Consider the following 21,860-nt stretch of genomic DNA (forward strand, 5'->3'; position numbering starts at 1 on the left):
CTTATAGTACACCTACCTTTTTACTAGATAGACTTTTTGCATGGTTTGGGGAGTCACATCAGGTGATTCTGGCAGTGCTCAGGCAATTGGTACAATCAAACCAAAGGCTTCTGAAGGAAAATTGTCCCACCTAGGTACATTTCAAGCTAATGTGTATTGTGTGTGTGTGTGTGTGTGTGTGTGTGTGTGTGTGGTGGGGGTGGAGGCATTAGTGATGGGCCAGGCAGGTGGTGCCCAGAAAATGTTCCTGGTTCTTTGAACAAGACCACCTGGAGGTGGTCAGGTGACAATATGGTTGTTTTTCTTTTTTTTTTTTTTGCTTTTCAGGTCACACCCGGCAATGCACAGGGGTTACTCCTGGCTCTGCACTCAGGAATTACCCCTGGCGGTGTTCAGGGGACCATATGGGATGCTGGGAATCGAACTTGGGTCGGCTGCGTGAAAGGCAAACGCCCTACCCGCTGTGCTATCGCTCCAGCCTCTTTATTTCTATTTTTAAAAAAACATTTCACAAAAAATGTTTTTGGGCTTTTGGGCCACATCAAGTAATGCTTAGGGGGTAACTCCTGGTGGTGCTTGAAGGACCAAATCCAGATCAGCTATGTAAAAGGTAAGCACCTTAACTTCTGAACTATCTTGACAACCCACCCAAATTTTTATTTAAAATTTATTTAATAATTAATAATTTATTTTATATTTTTTTATTTTAAAAATTTGGGTTTCGGGGTCAGAACCCACAGAGATTAGGGCTTATTCCTATCTCTGCACTCAGGGATTATTCTTTTTTTTTTTTTTTTTTTTTTTTTTTAATTTATTTATTTATTTATTGAATCACTGTGGGAAAGGTTACAAAGCTTTCAGGTTTATGTCTCAGTCATGCAAATATCAAACACATTTCCCTTTACCAATACTTATTTTTACCATGAAGAACCCCAATAAAACCCCACCCCCCACCCCTCCCCGTCCCTGTGAGGCAGATGCATTCTAGTTAACACTCTATCTGCTTTGATTAGATTCATTGTTTCAATAAAAGATTCACCACTATTATTTAGAGTTTACTCCCCCCCCCCCCAAATCAGACATGCTGAAAAAGCATTATGAAGTGATTTGCTTTCTACGGCTGGGTTCAAGAATTAAATGTTGGTTTTGGATTTCTGCTCTTTTACCTATTGACCCTGGAAGTATTTCTACTGAAAGTCAGATAGTTAAGAGATTGGTTTCTGTGTTCTGGAGTTCTGGCCGTGCTGGAGAGCCGCTCGCGGGGGGCAACCGGTGGCCTCGGTAGGGCGTGAAGGGCGGAGCGAAACGCCCCCCTTCCCCTGAGGTTTTAGTCGCCCCCACACTCCCGGCTCATACCTGCTGTCCACAAGGCTCCCATGTGGCCGCCATCTTTCTTTCCAGAGAGGAGAGGGCGAATGGGGCAACACCCTTTCCCCTCCGGCAGACTTGATGGCCTGGATCAATGCATAGTCCATTCACTTTTCTGCTCCAAGCTGCTGGGTTCTGCATTAAGTCCTTGTGCTTCTGGGGCCGTGGCCATGCTGGAGAGCCGCTCGCGGGGGGCAACTGGTGACCTCGGTAGGGCGTGAAGGACGGACCAGAACGCCCCCCTTCCCATGAGGTTTTAGTCGCCCCCACACCCCCGCTCATACCTGCTGTCCACAAGGCTCCCATGTGGCCGCCATCTTTCTTTCCAGAGGGAGGAGGGCGGAAGGGAGCAACACCCTTTCCCCTCTGGGCAGAAATGATTGCCTGGATTAACGCATAGTCCTTTCACTTTTGTGCTCCAAGCTGCTGGGTTCTGCATTAGGTCATTGTGCTTCTGGGGCTGTGGCCGTGCTGGAGAGCCGCTCGTGGGGGCAACTGGTGGCCTTGGTAGGGCATGAAGGGCAGACCGAAACGCCCCCCTTCCCATGAGGTTTTAGTCGCCCCCACACTCCCGGCTCATACCTGCTGTACACAAGGCTCCCATGTGGCCGCCATCAGGGATTATTCTTGACCTGGTAGGCTTGGAGGAAACTCACCGGATTGAACCCAGGTTGGTCACACAAAAGGTGCCTTACCAACTATACTATTACTTTAGTCCTGACAGGCTGAGATTTAGATGAGACAGATATAGAACCAGGGGCCAGAGGCAGAGTACAGTGGGTAGGGCACTTGCCTTGAACGTGGTTGACCCAGGGTGGATCTGCAGCATCCCAGATGGTCATCCCAGCCTGCCAGGAGTGATCCCTGAGTACCAGGAGTAATCTGAGTACTGTTTTCGGGATGTATCCCGCAAACAAAAAAACGGAGATTAGGGAAGCCAAACGTGTTTTCAAGTGCTGTTATGTCTGAAGGGCACTGATAATAGGAGATGGTACCTACACCATAGGTAACACTGGTAATGTTTCACATGAACTTATGTGCCACTCTCTACTCTCAGTGAATGGATATCACTGGATACTATCCTCATAAACTTACATCTTGAAGGGGGAGTCAGTGGAAGGATGTGGTATCTGGTTCAATGGTGAGGTATGGTTACTATTGGAATATATAAAATATGTAAAATATATAAAATGGTATAAGCCAATATACTCAGGTGCTTTGTGGCTTCATTAACATGCCCCCTTTACTTCCACAGGCCCAGTAACTGCAGGCTGGAAAGCGTGCCCTTTATTACTATTTTCTGCTTTCCAGATTTAGGTCTCCCTTGAGTTGGGAGACTAGATCCTCAAGAAAGCAAAGACTTGGTATCTAGAGTTAGAGAGTATCATATCTGGTGGTGGGTCCAACAGATCTTATCTATTTTCTTTATTGTTTGGGGGCCACACCCAGCGATGCTCAGGGGTTACACCTAGCTTTGCAATCAGCGATTACTCCAGGCAGTGCTTGGGGAACTAGAGGGATGTTGGGGATCAAACCTGGGCCAGCCCCATGCAGGGAAGACACCCTACCTGCTTGTATTATTTCTCCTGCCCCTACTTTTCACTTTAAAATTTTTTAGGTGGGTGGTTGGGCCATACCTGGTAGTATTCAGGGCTTATTCCTGGCTGTTGTTAGTTTTCAAACCAGGGTCAGCAGTATGCAAGGCAAGAGACTTAACAACTAAAATATCCCTCTAATACATTTATCTTTTGTGGCTTAGGAGTGAGCATCAAACATGCCAGGCACATGATCCACCACTCGAGCTATCTTCTCAGTCCTAAATTGTTAATTTTCAGTTACTGAATTTTTTGGGGGAGGATACACCCTTATGGTGTGCTGGGGTTGCTCCCAGTGGTGTTTAGGGGTCATTCCTAGTGGTTCTTGGGAAGCCATGCAGTGCCAGGAATCAAACCCAGGCCTCCTCTACGCAAAGCATAGTTCAGTTACTAATTTTTAGAATGACTGTTACGTAACAGTACATAACCAGACCCCCCAAAGAGCTGTGTAACCCCTCTCAACAAAAATCAACACCAGTCAGTTAAACCTTCAGTCTTTTTAATTAGATACTCTGAACGGAAGACAGGGTGAAGTTATTGCTTCTTGAGCCCCACTTGGCAAGAAGTCAGTCTTCAATCTCTGGCAACTGGATCTTGCTGGGGTCGAAGTAGTTGGATTCCATGACTGGGAGGCCATTGGCTTCTCGGTATTTTACAAGCCTCTCAGCTTCCCGGCGGGCCCACTCCTGCATCCTGGAGGTAACAAACAGGGTGATGGCAGGTAAAAGAGAGCCCCAATGGACTCCAATTCCCATCTTAGCTCCCCTTGCCCCAGTGATACAGTGACAGGAGAAGTCTTTTCCCACTTCCATCCTTGCCTCAGCCCTCAGCCCATCCCTCTCTTGGGACAATCTGTGTACCTGTAGTCAGGCAGATAAGCCAGAAATGTGGTGCCAAAGACCAAAACGATGGAGAAGCCAAAGAAGAAGACTACCCGCATGTTCCAGACGTCCACAACTGGGTCCTTGTCGTAGCCATGGGTGTCTGGGTTCTGTGAGAAGAGTTCAATAACAGTTTCCTGCCACTCCACAGTCTTGGGCTAACTCCATCTCAAGCTGGGCTCCAATTCCACCAGGAACCTCTTCCCCACTGCCCCCTTAAATATCTCTTTTAAGCTCCTTCCTACCACAAGGCCGCGTACTTGCTGTTTTCTTTGCCCCAAAAGTTCTTTTCCCAGATTAAGCCACGGCAGGATCTATCTTGGCATTCAAGGTTCTGATTTCATCAATTCCTATAGGCGGCATTTTTTAGCTACCTCATCTATTAAGCTGAACTATCAAAAATAGCCACATTAAAGGTAAAAACAGTGGACTATTAGCAATTTCCAATAGGCCAACATAATATAGTATCCTCCAACTTCCAAGTCACTCTCTGGTCACTTAACATTCTCAACTCATCTTTATAGCACTATTAATTTACCAAATTAGAATTCCCCCATTCATATATTTATTTAAGGCATGGGGGAGGTATTTGGGCCACACCTGGTTGTTCTCAGGGTTGAGTTCTAACTCTGCGCAAGGGACCATATGCAGTGCCAGTAACTGAACGAGGGACAGTCCCATGCAAGGAAACTGCCTTACTCACTGTACTAACTTTCCACCCCATCCTGTTTCACTTTATTATCAATGAAATGTGCCATAATATTTTCTAACACTTTATGTGTTTATGTTCTATGTCTTGTACATCATCGAAGCTCCAAGAGAGCAAGGTCTTTATGTGATTTCCACACTGCTGAAATCCTGGGACCCAAGGCTGCACCTGGCATAGAGCAGGCCCTCCATATATATTTATCGAAGGAATGAATCCACATCTTATATAACCAAGCCCCTCCATCACAGGTTAGGATTGATAGAGCATTTATTATATGGGAGAAATTTTCACATACACAAACTTCCTAAAATAGCCCAGTGAGGTGGAATATGGTGATCAGGATGGGCACTTTCACACTTTCAATGCTGAGTACTAAGGATAAGATCCTGTTCTGAGCATTTGGACGCATGAAGCCGGTGTCCTCCTATTTTTCCTCATTTTATAAAATGAAGCCTGAAGGGTTTAAACAACTTACTCAAGGTCACACAGGTGAGTAACTCTAAGAGCCTGTTTTCCAACTCACACACTCTGATTTCAGAGTCGGTATTATCAACACAGCAGTTGACCTGGGTTGACCTAATACCGGTTCCACCAGACATTCAGTTATGGGAACTCGGACATCTCATGTTTACTATCTCAATGCTTCAAATTTCATTGTCTGTAAATATAAACACACTGACAGTATCTACCTCGAAATTGAGTTGTTTCAAGGAGTTGATGAGCTGGTGTACGTGTTCACACCTAATCTTTAGTACTACCGCTGTTACACCTTAGTGCTTTTCGCACGCTTTGGGGACGACCTACTTTGGGTTTGACATCTATCTGCAAAGCAAGGCAATCTCACTGTGACCCTAAATCCTGGGTATCGGGGAAAGAGATAAAAAGAATTCAGAGAGGCAAAATGCCCAAGACTTCGAGGATAACGCCCGGTGCGCAATTTCCAGCCGCTTAAGAACGTCCTCTACGGCGCACCGTCCGCCGGCCGTTACCCCTCCCTCTCACCTTCTCATAGAGGTTTTCGTCCTCGGGATCCGGATCCTCCTGCCGGCGTATAGTTGGTTCTGGCGCCCGCCTTCCCGCCACAGCAGCCGGGGCAATCACAGCCCGTGAGGAGCCGGATTCCCAACGAACTCGGGCAGCCGGGAATCCTCGCGTCGCCGCTGCAGCCAAAAGGCGGCGAGCGCACAAACCTAACAGCCCGGCCGCCATGACAGACTGTCCTGTAGGATCTTGGGAGGCGGGGACGGAAGTACGACTTTGCGCAACTGCAGTAGGCTCGAGCGAGCACAAGGTCGCTCCGCCCCCGCCGCACTAAAAACGTCCCAGGTCTAGACTTTGTTTTCCTTTGCAACCGGACACCGGAGTCTTTGCAACCATGCACCCCGTCCCTCTGTGACACTCTCCTGCATCAAACGTTTCCAGGATATGGAGTCTGTGTTTTGGTCTGTTTGTTGCCTGGATGAAGAGAAATGCGTGACATTTGGGTGGCTACAAGTCCGGGTTCTGGGAAGAAAGGGGTGGAGCTTTTGTTAGTCTTTCATTTCCCAAGCTTGCTCTGCTTCTAAATCGCGGGCCTCGGCCCGATTGGCCAATAGCTGCACCTTTTCTCGACTTCGGGGCGTTGAGGCCGGGAGCTGGGAGGCGGCATCTGTTTTGCCAATCAGAGCTGGCCAAGGCAAGCCAACGCTAGACAGCGACCAATAGACGGGGCCGACCAGAGCGCGCTCCCTTAGTAGGTGGATGGTGGTCGGATCGCCGGCTCTCTTCTCTTCGTCGCCATTTTGTGCTGGTGACTGCGGTCGGCTGGGAGTAGGCGACAGTGCATTTCCCAGGAGGAGGCACGCGCACTGGGCGCCTCTCCCCTCCCCCACCCCGCTGCCGGTCTGGGTTTTGTGTGGTGGCGCGGATCAGCTCCGCTGAGCTGAGGGAGTAGCAGGAGGCGGCAGCGGGCGGAGGTGATGTCCGGGAGCCCTCCCTTGACAGCCCGGGCCGAGAAGGTGAGCAGCGCCGACGCTGGTCATGGGGGCGGAGGTAAGGGGCCAGGGGTGGGAGGGTGGGGTGCTTGGAGGCGGCGCAAGGACCGACTGCAACCTCTGGCCCCGAGATGGGGCGCGTGGAACCCGGGAGGGGGGTGCTGTGTGCACCGTCTGAGCCCACTGCGGCGGGGGGTGTCCCCTCTTTTTCGCCTTTTGCGAGCACAGAGGCGCGTGCGCAGAGTGCACGCGGGTTGGGGGCAGGGACGACCGGCGAGGAGTGGGTTCCTGGTGGGCGACTGCGTCGAACTTTGTGGCGAGGTGTGTGCGTGGTGGCGCGGGTGGGGGATCTTGACTTTTTCATCAGTAAGGGGCTGTCGACTCGGTCTGACTTTGCGGGGACAATATCCCGCAGTTGCGGGAGGACGGAGGACGTCTATATAGCTGCGCTCAATCCTGTGTCTCTAACATAGTCCTTATCCCCGTGCTGTGTGTGGGGGGGGTCCCCCCCGCCCAGTAAGTCGTCTTGTCACTAGACCGAAAGCGCCTGCTGCGGGAGGAAGAGAATGCGTGGAATGCGGGGAGCCCTGGCTGACGCTTCTTTTGGGGGGGCTTTCCCTCGCCCGGATGATTGGGCAGTCCAGCCATTGCCATGCATTCAGCAAAAGCGTCGGTGTGTGTTTGTCATATCCCTGCATCTAGCGTTGGTGGGGGGTGGGTCCGTGCAGGGATTTGTGTTCGGGTCTCTTGGGTTCAGATCTGACACTTGGATCACTCGCTCTGTGCTGGATTCCCAGATCCTCTGAGGGTTTGTACCTGGCATTCATCCACAAGGGCCCGGGGTGTGAGGCCCTTCAGTCCTGGAGCAGGTAACTCTGGTTTCCTGTCACTCGAGGAGGAAGAGAAAATGTGTGTGTGTTGTGGAGTGGGGGGACGCATGCATGAAGAAGAGGTGTGGTGGCTACTTAGTGTTACTGCCACAGCTTTGCACGATTCCTGTTTGGAGGGCGGGCCTGCAGATTCTTGTGACCCCTGACTGTCTTACTTGGCTCTCAGGACTTCCTTTTTTCTCATGGCATCCCCGAGAGGGAAATGACCGCCTTTGCATCCTAGCAGAAAAGCGCAGCCCTTTGGAACAACCTCTGAAAGGGGCCCCTTTGCCACTGAAAAACTTGGACCAGGATCCCTGGGGAATGAGCCACCAAGGGAGCTGACTACGAATGAGACAGGGCTCAGTGCTGAGCCAGTTGCTTTGAGGGCCAAAGCTGTGTTGTGTTGGCCAGAAGCCCAGGGAGGCGGCAACTATCCAGTTGCCAGGTTAGCCCCTTGCCGCTGTTCCCAATTCCAAACAAGCTGTTCCTGATCTCTCTTGTTGGGGACTGAAATGGTTGGGGGGAGGGGGGGAGGAAGAACCTGGTAGACTGGTAGATGGTGCTTGGGACTCTGGTTGGATACCTCAGTTTCTGACTAGTCAGCCTCCCTCATCCCCTCCCTCTCACTGAGCATACCTCCTCACCTCCAGGCCTCCAGCTCCAGGCTTGATCCTGTTTACCACCATGAGGTGACAGAAAAGATGGTGGTACCCCTCTAATTTCTTCCTGCAATGTCCTCTCTGTCAGCTGACAGCCTCTGCAATTTCTAGGGACTTCCAATCTCACAAGTGTGGGGAAAGGAAGAAACAGGCGAGGGGTGGGGCGCTGCTTTCCTGTTCCCACCCACGGGAACATCAGGAGTTGGGAGACTCCATAGATTAAGCAGAGCAACAGAGAGCTTTGATACTGAGGATTTCTCAAGGAAGCCCTCTCTGTTCCTACCACCCTGACCCGTTTCTTCCTTCCGCTTTCCCCAGAGTTCCCGCAGGAGGCATCACCCAGACTGGCAGATCATGGTGGCAGCAGCGGGGGTGGCTGGGAAGTGAAACGGAGCCAGCGGCTGAGAAGGGGCCCCAGCAGCCCCCGCAGGCCCTACCAGGACATGGAGTATGAAAGACGGTGAGTTATCTGTGCCTCCCCCCCCCCCCTCCACCAAGCACACCAAGGTTTGCCTCTCTGGGCTCTGAGGGAAACAGCCAGAAAGGGACTTGAGGAGGCTTATGGACAGAGCAAGTGGCACAGCAGATTCCAGACCCCCTGGAGTGAGTCAGAAGTCATGCTAACCTCTGAAGAGAGGGTGGTGGATGAGCTGGAAGGTTGCAGCATTCTTACTTGGGGTCTCACAAACGAAACCGCAGTGTTTATGGGTGATGGCAGAACAGTGTCATATTTGATATCTTCAGGTGGAAAGGGAGGATCCCCAATTAATGCCCAGGTTCTCAGTTTGGGTGACCCAGTTTTGTATATGGTGTCATTCACCAAAATACTGACAACTGCTGCAGGAGAAGGGACAGAGGTGGGTGGCAGCAGTGGGTACATGTGGACAAGTTTGGGCTATCGCTTGGGCTCTTAGGGGTAGAAATTTTCAAGGACAAATTTGAGGCAAGCCAGGTTAGGTAGAGGGAGACACTAGGACTAGGATGTGCTGGAGTTGGCGTGCAAGTCGTCTTAGACTGGGACACTTAGCTGCAGTTATTTTTAAATGCAGTTGGAACACCTGGTAAAATATAGGGCTAAAACCTCACCATCCTTATGGATCGTTTGGGTTGATTCTAGAGCAGATTATCTATCCTGACATTTTAAGAATGCAGAGGGAAACTGTCCTGACTCCCAGAAAAGCCTCCGTGAAGAATCTGTAAATTTCTTACAAAGGATTGCTTTCACTGCCATCCTTTTTTAATTTTTTTTTTGCTTTGGGTCATGTCCGGCGATGCACAGGGGTTACTCCTGGCTCATGCACTCAGGAATTATTCCTGGCAGTACTCGGGAGACCATATAGGATGCTGGGAATCGAACTTGGGTTGGCGGCGTGCAAGGCAAATGCCCTGCCTGCTGTGCTATCACTCCAGCCCCTCACTGCCACCCTTTTTTTTTTAATGTGGAATTAGATTGCTTTCTGAAAAGTAAGCCCGAACTCAGGAAGTGGTCACTGTCAAGTGTAGCATTTCTTAAAGGGAAATTAGGGGAGTTATGACCCCCTTGTGAGCCCCAGGAATATTCTAGGAGGGGGGGTCACGATTGAAAATTATGTAAATGGGGTTCATATTATCAGAAGACTATGAGGTCAGCTAGTGTGAAAGGAGCTCTGGAAGTGAAAAAGAGTTACAAAGTAAATGAAGGATGAGAAACTGAGGTGGTTAAACATTCAAAAGAAACATTGTAATGAATCCTATGTCCTTCCTGCAGCCATTGCCTGTGTAACATTTCTTGGGCAAAATAAGGGTCACCAGTGGAGAAAGATTGAGAAGTCCAAGTCTAGTGTTACTCCTAACCTTTAAAAATGTCTTTTGAAAAGCATTCCGTTGTGGATGGTATTCACTGGAAGAGCTCAGTGGTAGTTTGAGTAACAGTACTTGCTTTGGACTTTATTACTCAATAAAGAAGAAAACCTACTGGTTAAAGGTAGGTTCCTCTCTTACTTTTGTGGCCTTTCTGGTGACATAGTGGTTGTTTTTGTTTTTATTCCCAGTTCCCTTAGACAGCTGTTTTATCATGGTTGAGTAGATGTAGCATTGCTTTACATGTCTGTGTTGTCAATTTATACAAGTGGCAATGTTGCTGTCTTCAGTCTGTGTCCCAAATTTCGTATTGCCTGTAGCACTGTAGCACTGTCCTCCCGTTGTTCATCGATTTGCTTGAGCGGGCACCAGTAACGTCTCCATTGTGAGACATGTTACTGTTTTTGGCATATTGAATACGTCACGGGTAGCTTGCCAGGCTTTGCCATGAGGGAAGAATACTCTCCGTAGCTTGCTGGGCTCTCCTAGAAGGGCGGAGGAATTGACCCGGGTCGACCATGTGCAAGGCAAATGCCCTGCCTGCTATGCTATTGCTCCGGCCCTTCCTATTGCCTAGTGCTGCATTTTTAAAATATTGCTATGTGTATATTAGTGTTTTTCTTCTAATTGGTCCCAGGGATACCATGGGGTTTGTGTACTGCTGTTTACCTGATGATCACCCCAAGGATACCTGTTCTTAATTTTGGTGTATATTAAAATTTATTACCTCTTGTCAAAATCTTCATAATCGTTTCCTACCTTTGGATTAAGAAGATTCATTTCACTCTATAGATATCATTGGTTCTTTCATCCTTCTAGATACAGTTTTGGATGTGGTATAAGTTCTGGTTTTATTTTCCTCCATGTAGTGGGCAGTTTTCCCAGTACTACCTCCTAAATTATCCATTCTTTCTATATTGATTTGCACTACATCTCATTTCAAGTTCTGTCCTGTACATGGATCTCTCTTGAGTGATCTGATTTGTTTCACTGGTCTATTTACTCATTCTTTTGGGGAGGGAGGCACACCTGGCAGTGCTCAGGGCTTATCCCTGGCTCTGAGCTCAGGGATCACTCCTGGCAGAGCTTGGAGGACTCTAGGGGGTGCCAGGGATCAAACCCAGGCCATCTGTGTGCAAGGCAAGCACCCTGCCTACTACATTTTCTCTTTGGCTCCTATTTACTCATTTTTGTCCATAAACACCTTATTGTGTTTATTATTAGCTTGATTTTTTTCTAAAGTAATTCCTGCTTATGTAAGTAGTTTTCATAGACATCTTTTTTCTTTTGTATTTTTCAAGCTGGTATTTGCTGAGGTTGAGGAAACCTATTGATTTTCATTATCTTTTGTGATTTATAACATTTATGTTGACTACAATCTTTCTAAATAGTCATGTTGTAAGAAAATCTCTCCTTTGGCTTCTTTTTTTCCTCACCTAGAGTGTTGTCTAGGGCTTTTAGTACCATACTAAACTAACAATGATACTGGGTATACAAATTAAGATTTTAACAGATTGTAACAAAATTCCAAGATGGACCCTGGTTGCAAGTATAGTGGGTAGAGAGTGGTAGGGTTCTTACCTGGTAGGGCACTTGCCTTGCACGTGGTTGACTTGGGTTTGATTCCCCCACACACTATATGATTCCCCCAAAGCTTACCAGGAATGATTCCTAAGTGCAGAGCCAGGAGGAAGCCTTGAGAACGGCCAGGGATGTTTTGTATGGTACAAAACAAACAAAGAAAAATGGTGAACGTTCTAATCTTAGTTGCTAAGATCAGAAATGTGTATTGAATGTCACATGCTTTCCCCCCCAATTTTATAATATATTTCCTAAATTACATTAAATGGAATATTTGGCACTCTTGAGATATACACTCTTTGATCATGATATTTATATGTTTATATCTAGTTTTAGTTTCGTATTTATACAAAAGGTGCATGTACATTAAACTCCCTTATATTCAGTACTCAACCAACTAATGATAAACATTTTGCTGTATTTTACATATCTACCTGTCTACCTCATTTCCTTCCCTACCCTTCTTTTCAGAGAAAAGGAAGCTAGGGCCTAACCCGGCAGTGCTTAGGAGCTACTGTAGGCTTGGGGCTCACTCCTGGTGGTGCTTGGGGTGGGCTATACAGGTCCAGGGATTGAGCATGGACCTTGCACTCCAGCATTTTGAGCTATCTCCCTGCCCCCCAACCCCCTTCTTTTTTTATTTTGGTTTTTGTACCACACCTGGTGGTGCTCAGGGCTCACTCCTTGCTCTTCACTCCTTGCTCTGCCCTTGGCTCATACCTGGTGGGTTTGGGGGATCATATGGGATGTGAGGGATCAAACCCAGGTCAGCTGTATGCAAGGCAAGCGCTTTCTCTGCTGTACTATTTCTCTTATCCCCAACGTCTTCTTTGTATTTTCAAATTTATTGATTTATTTTCATTTTATGTTTAGGGGTCCTCCTGGTGGGACTCAGGGGACCATATGGGGTGCTCGGGATAGAACTTGGGGGTGGCTGTGGAAAGCCAAGCACCCTGGCCACTATATTATCTCTCCGGCTCTCTCCACGGTCTTTATAGAACTTTTTTCCTGAATCATTTGATTACTGATGGGTTTGTTGGTTTTGGTTTTGTGTTTTGGGCAACGTTGGGCTGTACTTAGGGCTAACTCCTGGCTCTGTGCTTCTGGCATTACTGGGGGACCATATGCAGTGCTGGAATTGAACCCTGGGTTCAGCTGCATGTGAGACAGCACTTTACATGCTGTACTATGTGTCTGGTCTGAATTAGCAATAGTTTCGATCCTTGAAGGGCTACACAGCATGTGTGTTGTATGAACAGTATTTTCTCTTCCATAACCATAGTACATTAGCAATAGCAGGACCTTTGTGTTGATATAATACTTTTTATATTAAAGAAAGCCCATATTTAGATATTAGTTAGCTCTGTAATGTCTTTTTCCCCTAATTTGGGATTCAATCCAAGAGTACTTGAGCTATTTTGTATTTTTCATTTCCTTTAATCTGAAATAATTATCCAGTCTGTGTTTTATGCTTTTGTCATTTTGGGGACACTGGAAGAGAACTGGGCCAGATTCCTAAGTACACAGGCTTGACAATGTTGTTTGGGAGTGTGTGGTGCTAGGACCCACCAGATCCACCCTTGGCAATGCTGGGGTGGGCTAGGGTGCATGCAAGCCAGGAATCAAAATGGGGTCATGAGACCATAACCCTGTGCTGTCTCTCCAACTCACTTAAACATGTTTTGTTTGTTTGTGTTGGTTTGGGGACTACATTTGGTTGTGATCAGGGCTTATTCCTGGCTCTGTGCTTAGGGATCATTCCTGGTGGTCTCAGGGGACCCTATGGGGTGCCAGGGATCCAACCCAGGTTTCCACTTTGTAAGATAAGCACCCCGACCTGCTGCAATCTCTCTAGCCCTCTGCTTTGGCATATTTTTAAGAGTAGAGGCCAGCTGGTTGGTAGTTATTTTTCACTTCAGCTTTCATTGTTTATTCTTTGGCAGAAGCACTATTGTGTTTTGAAACACTTGCATTTGATTTGAGATTGTGTTATTTATAACATTTGCACCTTTGTTCTTCTAAGAAGTAGCCTGATGATAACTTGTTTTTCTAATACACATCCAGTATTGAATCAACATAGTCTCATGGCATGAATCCGTAAATTGGGTAGCTTTTGCTATTTCTCTCTTTATTAAAGAAACTTGTGTAAAAATTATCTGTCCTTTGAGGGATGGAAAGAGAGTACAAGGGCTAAGGCACTTACTTGTGGCTGAACTGGGTTTGATCCCCAGTAACACATATGTTCCCCCAATATTTCCAGGAGCAGAGAGACAAGAGTTGTCAGCTCTGTGTACCCAACCCCCACCAAAAAAATCTGTCCTTTGAAAATTTGGTGAAACTTGTCTTTTGTGGGTTAGTTTTTGGGGAGTGGCAGTCATACCTGGCAATTCTCAGGGATTATTCCTGGCTCAGCACTCAGGGATCCCTCGTGATGGTGCTTGAGGGATGTCAGAGATTGAACCCAATTGGCCACCTGTAAGGCAAGCACGTATCCCACTGTACTGTTGTTCCAGCCCCTTTTTCGGGGGGTATTTTGGGGATAGATATTACAGAAGTTAAGATACTTGCCTATAGGGCTGGCTCTAGTTCAGTCTCTAACTCTGCATATGATTCCCTACTTTCAGGACTGATCCCTGAGCACATAACCAGTAGTTACCCCCTGAGCACCACTGGGTATGGCACAAAAAAAGGTTTGGGGGACCTGGGGGATGTTGCATAGTGGTAGAACACTTGCCTTGTATGGTGTAGCCCTAGATTCTATTCCCAAGCACTGTGTGGTCCCTTGAGCACTACCAGTGAATATTTAGCTGGGAGTAGTTCCTTAGCACCACTGGGTGTAGCCCCAAAGCAAACAAACATAAAGGTTTTTTGATTGTCACTTTGTGTGCTTCTACCAATTACTTATTATTTTGGTTTGGGGGCCACACCCAGTAGTTCTCAGGGCTTACTCCTGAGTGATCTATGGGATAACTCCTGGCAGCTTTGGGGGACCATATAAGGTGCTGGGGATCAAACCCATGTTAGCTTGGTATAAGGCAAGAACTTTGCCTGATGTACTATGTCTACAGCCACCCAATTTTGATATTTTATTCTTTCCAGAAAAATACTCCTTTTTTTGTGGTGGTCCCCAGATACGAATTCAGTTCTGATTACTAGAAGTCTTATGAATAGGTGTCTGCCTGTGCAAGGTTAGAATGCTTTTGTGGTCATGGAATGAGTAATAGTAGGGGCAGGAGTAATAGTAAAGCAGGTATGGTGTTTGCTTCGCACATGACTGTAACAGTTCGCTCCCCAGCGTCCCATAAGGTACCCCGAGTTCCATCACGAGTCATTCCTTAGTACAGAGCCAGGAGTAAACCCTGAACATTGCCGGGCATGACCCAAAGAGAAAGAAAAGTATTCTTTACTATCCAAAGTTCTTCTCTTCCTAATTTTATATAGCAGTAATTAAATGCCCCAATTTATTTAATTTAGATGTTGAGTGTCAGCATTCATTATTTCATCTTTGAAAGTGTCAAAGTTCAGGATTTCATCTGGAAGCTTATTTTAAATGTGCACAGTTCTTTCATTCTGGTGACTGGAATTGAATATTGAGTGGTACTGTATAGAAAGCAAACATGAAAAATTATTATTCATATCAGAAACCTTAATAGTTGGACCTGGCTTCAGTCCCTGACACCCTATATGGTCATGAGCACTGCCAGATGTGGCCCCCAAACCAAAAAAATAAAAATAGTAGGGAGTGGGACTGGGGATATGGCTCAGTACATGTGATGCCCTGGGTTTGATTCTCAGCACTGCAGGGTTCCCCCTGCAACCCAGAAATAACCTCCAAGCACAGAGCTGGGAGTAGATGCTGAGTGCTGCTGGGTATCGCCCCCAGACAAACAAGCAAAAATCCTAAGGAGATAATTCAAAGGCCTGATGTACCCAAGGCCCCAAGTTTGATGCCAGCTCACATGAACTCTCATCCTGGGGTACCAGCAAGACTTTCTGGGCAGAGTATTGTTGGGAATAGTCCCTGGGACCTTGAGTACCACTGAAGAGCCCCACCTCCAAATAAACAAAAATACTGATCGAAGCCACTTTTGTTCTGGGCATTTATCATAAGGACACACATAGCTGTGGTCTAAGCTAAATTCACAATGTCCGGGAACTCATTTTGATTAAAAATAGAAAAAAGTCATCTGTACTAGTGCCTGACATACAGCAAGTATTACATTCCTATTTGTTGAGTGAATAAGCAAATAATTATAAAAAAATGAAAGCCAAAATGGCTGGAAACTTTTGAGGAGTGGGGGACCATACCCAGCATTGCTTGGGGACTACTCCTAACTCAGTACTCAGGGGACCATGCATGCAGTGTTGGGGAGCAAACCTGTCCCTCTACGTGCAAAGCATGTGCTCAACACATTGATCTATCTCTTTTACCTAGAACACTTGTTGGTGATTTTTCTGGGGGGCTTTGTGGTCATACCCAGTGTCGTTAGGGGGATACTAACAGCTCAGTGCTCTCGAGGGTTGCTCCTGGCTAGGCTTGGGAACTATATGACACCAGTGATCTAACCACGCCATGGGAACATTTTTATTGGAAAATCATTCTCTCCAGTTAATAACTTTTAAGTTGTATGTTATTTACCCATTTCTTAATAATTTGTGCAGTGCCAGATTTGAAACCTAGTGCTTCACACATGGAACACAAATTCTCTACCATCGTATTATATCCCAGCATGTTATAATGAAATTTTAAGCATACAGTGTAGTTGAAAGAATTTTTTATATAGAAGTACTGCTATTTATTCAGCCACTGATTAGCTGATTGAATTGGACATATAAACTCCACCTTACTTTTTTTTTCATTTTTTATAATTTGGGTTGGAGTGATAGCACAGCAGTAGGGTGTTTGCCTTACATGCGGCCAACATGGATGACTTGAGTTCGAATCCTCTGCCCCTCTCGGAGAGCCTGGCAAGCTACCCGTGATGTATTCGATATGCCAAACACAGTAACAACAAGTCTCATGATGGAGACATTACTGGGCCCACTCGAGCAAATCGATGAACAATGGGAGGACCGTGATCAATTTCTATTTATTGAATCACCGTGAGAGCAGTTACAAAGCTTTCGGGTTTAAGTCTTGGTCATACAATGAAACACCCATACCTTCACCAGTGCCCATTCTCTACCCCCAAAAGCCCCAGTAAACCCCCATCCCACACCCTCCCCTTACCTGTGGAGCAGATGATTTCCACATTATTCTCTTTCTACTTTGATTACATTCAATATTTTGACACCTGACCCACCATTATTATCTGGGATTTTACCCCAACACTGAGATCTGCTGAAAAGGCAACAGTAGACAATTTGTTTTCTATTGCTGGTTATAAATAACATGATGTCGCATGGCTGCAGTAGTGACCACGTGATTTTGAAATTCCGAAATTTTAGCAATTAAATCTGGAGGGATTTCTGCCAAAACCAACTGGGTTCCAAGATTTGTTCCTGAGTCTCTTGGATCATGGCCGTTAAGCAGCTTGATCTGGAGCCAGAGAGGTCATTCGTTGGCGGTGACTTGGGGTCTTGTTGGGGTGGGAGGGAAAGGGCTGGCTCCACACTCATCCCGTGAGGGCTTGCGTGTCTTGTCACTGTGGGCCCAAACCTGGCTGTCCAATGACCTCTGGAGGATGGCGGCCACTGAGCTGCCAAGGGGAGCAGGCAGAGGGACAGCCCCCTTTTCCCCCTGGGGTGGCCCGGCGACAGTAACCTACTGCTTGGTGCGGACACATTTCTGCCAAAAGCCACTGGGTTTCGAGATTTGTTTCTGAGTCTCTTGGATCATAGCTGTTAAGCAGCTTGATCAGGAGCCAAAGAAGCTGTTTGTGGGCAGTGACTTGAGGTCTTGTTGGGATGGGGTGGAAAGGACCGGCTCCATCCCCATCCCATGAGGCCCCACATATCTCATCTCTGTGGGCCCAAACCTGACTGTCCAGTGGCCTCTGGAGGATGGCAGCCACTGGGCCCCCAGGGGGATCAGGCCAAGGCATGAAACCGATTCCCACCTGGGGTGGCCCAGCGCCAGTAACCTACTGCATGGACTGGACGGACACATTTCTGCCAAAAGCCGTTGGGTTTCGAGATTTGTTTGTGAGTCTCTGGGATCATGGCCGTTAAGCAGTTCGATCAGGAACCAGAGAGGCCATGCCTCCAATTATATAGCTGAGCCGGAGGTGGTTTGTGGGTATGTCTCTCACATACCTAACTTTTGGCCGTTTACTTTCTTGGTAAACTTTGCCCCAAGTTTTTGGGGCCTGGCCAAAGGCACAGCAGCAATTTGGGGGTATCTGGAAGTCTGACGTTGCCATCAGGCTGCTGATGCACTCCCCTCACAGGTACAGATTGACCTGCTTGTGGCACCATACCCCCAAGTTGAAAGAATTTTAACAACGAACATGCCTAAACCTGTCCACTGTATTCTACCACTAACATTTCACTGCGGTTGCCATATCACTTATTTATGGTGTTTTTCACACTGTGAGTATTTTAAAATTATTTTGAAGTCAGATTTATCAGCTTTTTAAATGACTTTTGTTTTTTTTCTGGTTGAGTTGGTCTTTTTTCTTTTCTTTTTCTTTGGGATGTGGGGGGCTCCCAAGCTGTGATCAGGGGGGCCGGGAGTCACTGACATTAATTTACCAAGCCAGCAGAACAGTTCAGTGTTAAAGCCCAGCCTGCATGCACTCCCATCGGTTGAGTTTTCTTTCTAGCCCAAGGTAATTTATATTTTTCCTCTATCTATAATTGCTTTAAGAAGTGAGACAGAGTAGGTTGAAGAAATAATACAGGGGTTAAGACATTTCCCTTACATGCAGTCAACTCTGGTTCATTTCCTGGCATAGCATATAGTCCTCTGAGCACAGCCGACTATGCCTCCTCATCTCCCTCAAAGGGAGAATAACATATTTATTTTTTCTTGAATAAAGTTTTTTATGGTGGCAGGGATTGGACCGAGTTTTCATCCATTCAAGGCATACATTTTGCCATTGAGACACATCTCCAGCCCTATTGCATTATTTTTAATTGTTGTTGGTGCCACATCTTGAAGTACTCAAGGGGACCCTGCTGTCCCCAGGGGATTGTGCATGCAAGGTATGTTGTCTGCCACTTAATCTTCATACTTGGCCCCACAACTCAGAGGAGACCAATACACTTTTTCTGTAATGAACCAAATAGTGGATATTTTTGGCATTGTAGACCAATGTTGCAGGTATACAATGTTTGTTTGCACCTCTGAGGCTAAAACTAGAGCGTATGTAAATGAATGTAAATGAATGAGTATTATCTGTTTGAAAAAAAGCAAACAGTTATTTGAGGTGACTCAGATTGGCCCACAGATTATAGTTGCTAATCTGTGGACCAGACAGTTATTTCAGCTAGTGTTTACTGACTAATCAACTTCTTCATTAATTTGAAGTGCAACTTTTGACTTAGTCTGCATTACCATGTGTGCTTTCATATACTACAGACTGTTTAATTAATCTCCTATTCATGTTTCAGTTGTTCTACCATTATGTTTTACAATTTGGTGAGGTTCCTCTCTTCTGGCCTTATAAAAATTTTTCTTTCAGCATTACAGATCAGTCCTGGGGTCTCACACATGTACGGCAAGTAGTCTACAACTGAACTTTATCATACCTGGCCCTTCTGACCATTTTTGGGGGGTAGAGGTAGAGGTTGGACCATAACTGGCAGTGCTCAGGAGCTATTCCTGCCTCTGTGCTCAGGATTGACCCATTGGGGATTTAAACCAGGTTCATAGCTGCTTGCAAGGTTATTGCCTTTGCCCCTGCACTATCTCTTGCCCCCGGGCCATTTTTTTGTTTGGAGGTCATACCTGGAGGTTTCATCAAGTTTAATCAGGGGATTATTCCTGGCTCTATGCCTAGGATCCTCCACCCAGATCTTCCATCTTCTATTCCCAGGCTGCCACATGCATGAAAGTACCGGCAGAGGAACAAAGGCATGCAGGTCCCGGGGCTGAGATCTCCTAGCCTGCTCGGATCGGGGCTGAGCATCTTCCACCCAGATCCTCTATCTTCCAGTAGGCAGGGGTCACACCCAGCAACTGCGCCACCCCCCTACCACCGTGTAATCCCATCAACGGCCAAGACCCAGAGACTATAAAACCCAGCTCCCGGAAGCTCCAGACATCTTATTATCTCATTCTTTGGACAACCTGGCAGGTTACCAAATGTTACCTGCCCACACGGCAGAGTCTGGCAAACTCCCCGTGGTGTACCCAATATACCAAATACCAGTAACAATGATGGATCTCATTCTCCTAATCCTGAAAGAGCCTTGAATATGGCATTTTTTAAAATCTCAGGGCTAGGACAAATAGACGTTACTGGGGCCTGCTTAAGGCAATCGACAAACAAGAGGATGATTGTGATCGTGATGCCTAGGAATCGCTCCTGGCAGACTCAGAGACTATATGCTGGTTTGGGGAATGAACCCTGGTTGACCACATGCAAGGCAACCACCTACCTGCTGTACTATCCCTCTTCCCCTACGCCAGCCTCTTTTTTTTAAGAAAATTTTAAATAGTGAGACATCATAAGGTACAGTTGCAGACTTACACCTTTTTGTGCTTGGGTTTCAATTATAAAATGGTCAAATACCCATCCCTCCACCAGTGCCCATTTCCCACCACCACGGATCCCAGTATCCCTCCCACCCCCCATCCCCCCCATCCCACACTGTCTCTGTGGCAGGGCATTCCCATCTGTTCTCTCTCTCCTTTTGGGTGTTGTGCTTTGCAAAAGAAACATTGAGTGCAATCATGTTTGGTCTATAGTCTACTTTCAGCATGCTTCTCCCATCCTGGGAGGATCCTCCCAACACCTTTATTTGGTGTTCCCCTCTTTATCTGAGTTCCCTTTCCCCCTAGTATGTGTGGTTGGCCTCCAAGTCATGGAGTAAAATTCCTGGTACTAATCTCAGCCATTCTTGGATGTTAGTTTCCTATTTTGTTACTTTATGTTCCCCAGATGAATGCAATCTTTCTATGTCTATCCCTTTCTTTCTGAGTCATTTCACTTAACATGATACTTTCCATGTAGTACCACTTGTATGTAAATTTCGTGACTTCGTCTTTTCTAACAGCTACATAGTACTCCATTGTGTAAATGTACCAAAGTTTCTTTAACCAGTCATCTGTTCTCGGGCACTCAGGGTTTTTCCAGATTCTGGCTATTGTAAAGAGTCCAGCCTCTTTTTTAAAAAAAGGATTTCCCTCTTTTGTTTTGTTTTATTTTGTTTTTGGGTCACACCCAGTGCTTCTCAGGGCTTACTTCTGGCTCTGCACTCAGGGACCACTCTTGGCTGTACTCGGGGGACCATATGTGGTTCTGGGGATTGAACCACAGGTGGGCTACACACAAATCATGTGCCCTTAACCCCTGTACTATTTCTGGCCCCTTGTGTTCTATTTCTTTCTGTGTATGTGTTCTACTTATTGAGCCGTATCCCAGACCCCTCTAAGTTTCTTGTCTTTTGCTGTTATGAAAAAAGCATTGCTAATGCTGTCTTCGCACATATGCAAATATATCTGTACATTATATTCCCAGGAGGATATGGGCTAGAAGTTATATGGATTTTTATTTTTGCCAGCTATTTCCAACTTCCCTTCTTTCCCATATGGGACATCGAAACAGTTGTCAACAGTTTGTTGTCAAACATTTATAGTTTTGTAATCTGTTAAGTTTATTAACATATTCACAAATCAGGCCAGGAATGTGACTTAGCACATGCTTTTGCAAGCATGACACCAGGGTTCAAGCAACCAAGAAGGAACCCCTCTGCTTATATTATCCAACAGGGCAAAAAACTTGACTAGAGAAATCTGACAAACTCCACTGGAACCAGTTGATCAAGGTCAGCTTCAACAGTGATAAGTTATGCAGTGCTCCTGATATGATACAGTCAAAAGGTAGCACATCTTTATTCTTTTCCCCCAAATCCATAATTTTCATAATCTCAACTATTATAAGAACATATCAGATAAGCCCATTCTACAGTCTATCTGATCCTGACTCACCACAACAGTTAAGGTCATTTTTTAAAAAACCTAGAAAAGACAAACATATTCATAGGCCAGAGGAAACCAAAGGGACAAAATGGAAAAATTTCTTTGAAAAATCCATACTGGAAATATTAGTCGAATTCTACTACAGTCTGTTGTTAATTTTTTAAACTTAGACAACTATTTTTGTTTCTGTTAACATTAAGGGAGACAGGGTAAAGAACTCTTTTTCGAACTCTTGTAAATCTAAGATTATTTTGTTAGAAGCTTGAGTTCCTCAAGGTTAGAATTGTGTTTTTGTG

The 21,860-nt window shown here is 46.2% G+C and overlaps 2 protein-coding genes across 8 annotated transcripts in view; one reads left to right on the forward strand and one right to left on the reverse strand.

The window, feature by feature from the left end:
• Positions 1 to 3,445: 3,445 nt before the first annotated feature.
• NDUFB11 (NADH:ubiquinone oxidoreductase subunit B11) lies at positions 3,446 to 5,805 on the reverse strand. Its single transcript, XM_056107342.1, has 3 exons — positions 5,556 to 5,805; positions 3,824 to 3,954; positions 3,446 to 3,656 (listed from the first exon to the last, which is right to left on the reverse strand). The coding sequence occupies exons 1-3, from the start codon at positions 5,760 to 5,762 to the stop codon at positions 3,530 to 3,532; spliced, it is 465 nt and encodes a 154-aa protein (XP_055963317.1). The 5' UTR covers positions 5,763 to 5,805; the 3' UTR covers positions 3,446 to 3,529.
• A 248-nt stretch (positions 5,806 to 6,053) lies between these two features.
• RBM10 (RNA binding motif protein 10) overlaps positions 6,054 to 21,860 on the forward strand; it is a 35,592-nt gene continuing 19,785 nt past the window's right edge. For 2 of the 7 annotated variants that reach the window (XM_056107337.1, XM_056107336.1), the window contains exons 1-2: positions 6,054 to 6,584; positions 8,376 to 8,517. In XM_056107337.1, the coding sequence (XP_055963312.1) occupies positions 6,512 to 6,584; positions 8,376 to 8,517 (215 nt within the window). In that variant the 5' untranslated portion in view covers positions 6,054 to 6,511. The remainder of the gene's footprint in view (positions 6,585 to 8,375; positions 8,518 to 21,860) is intronic. The other 5 variants (XM_056107334.1, XM_056107335.1, XM_056107339.1 and 2 more) reach the window with 3 other exon arrangements.

Source organism: Sorex fumeus, unplaced genomic scaffold, assembly GCF_029834395.1.
Source record: "Sorex fumeus unplaced genomic scaffold, SorFum_2.1 ptg000162l, whole genome shotgun sequence".
NCBI lineage: Eukaryota > Metazoa > Chordata > Mammalia > Eulipotyphla > Soricidae > Sorex > Sorex fumeus.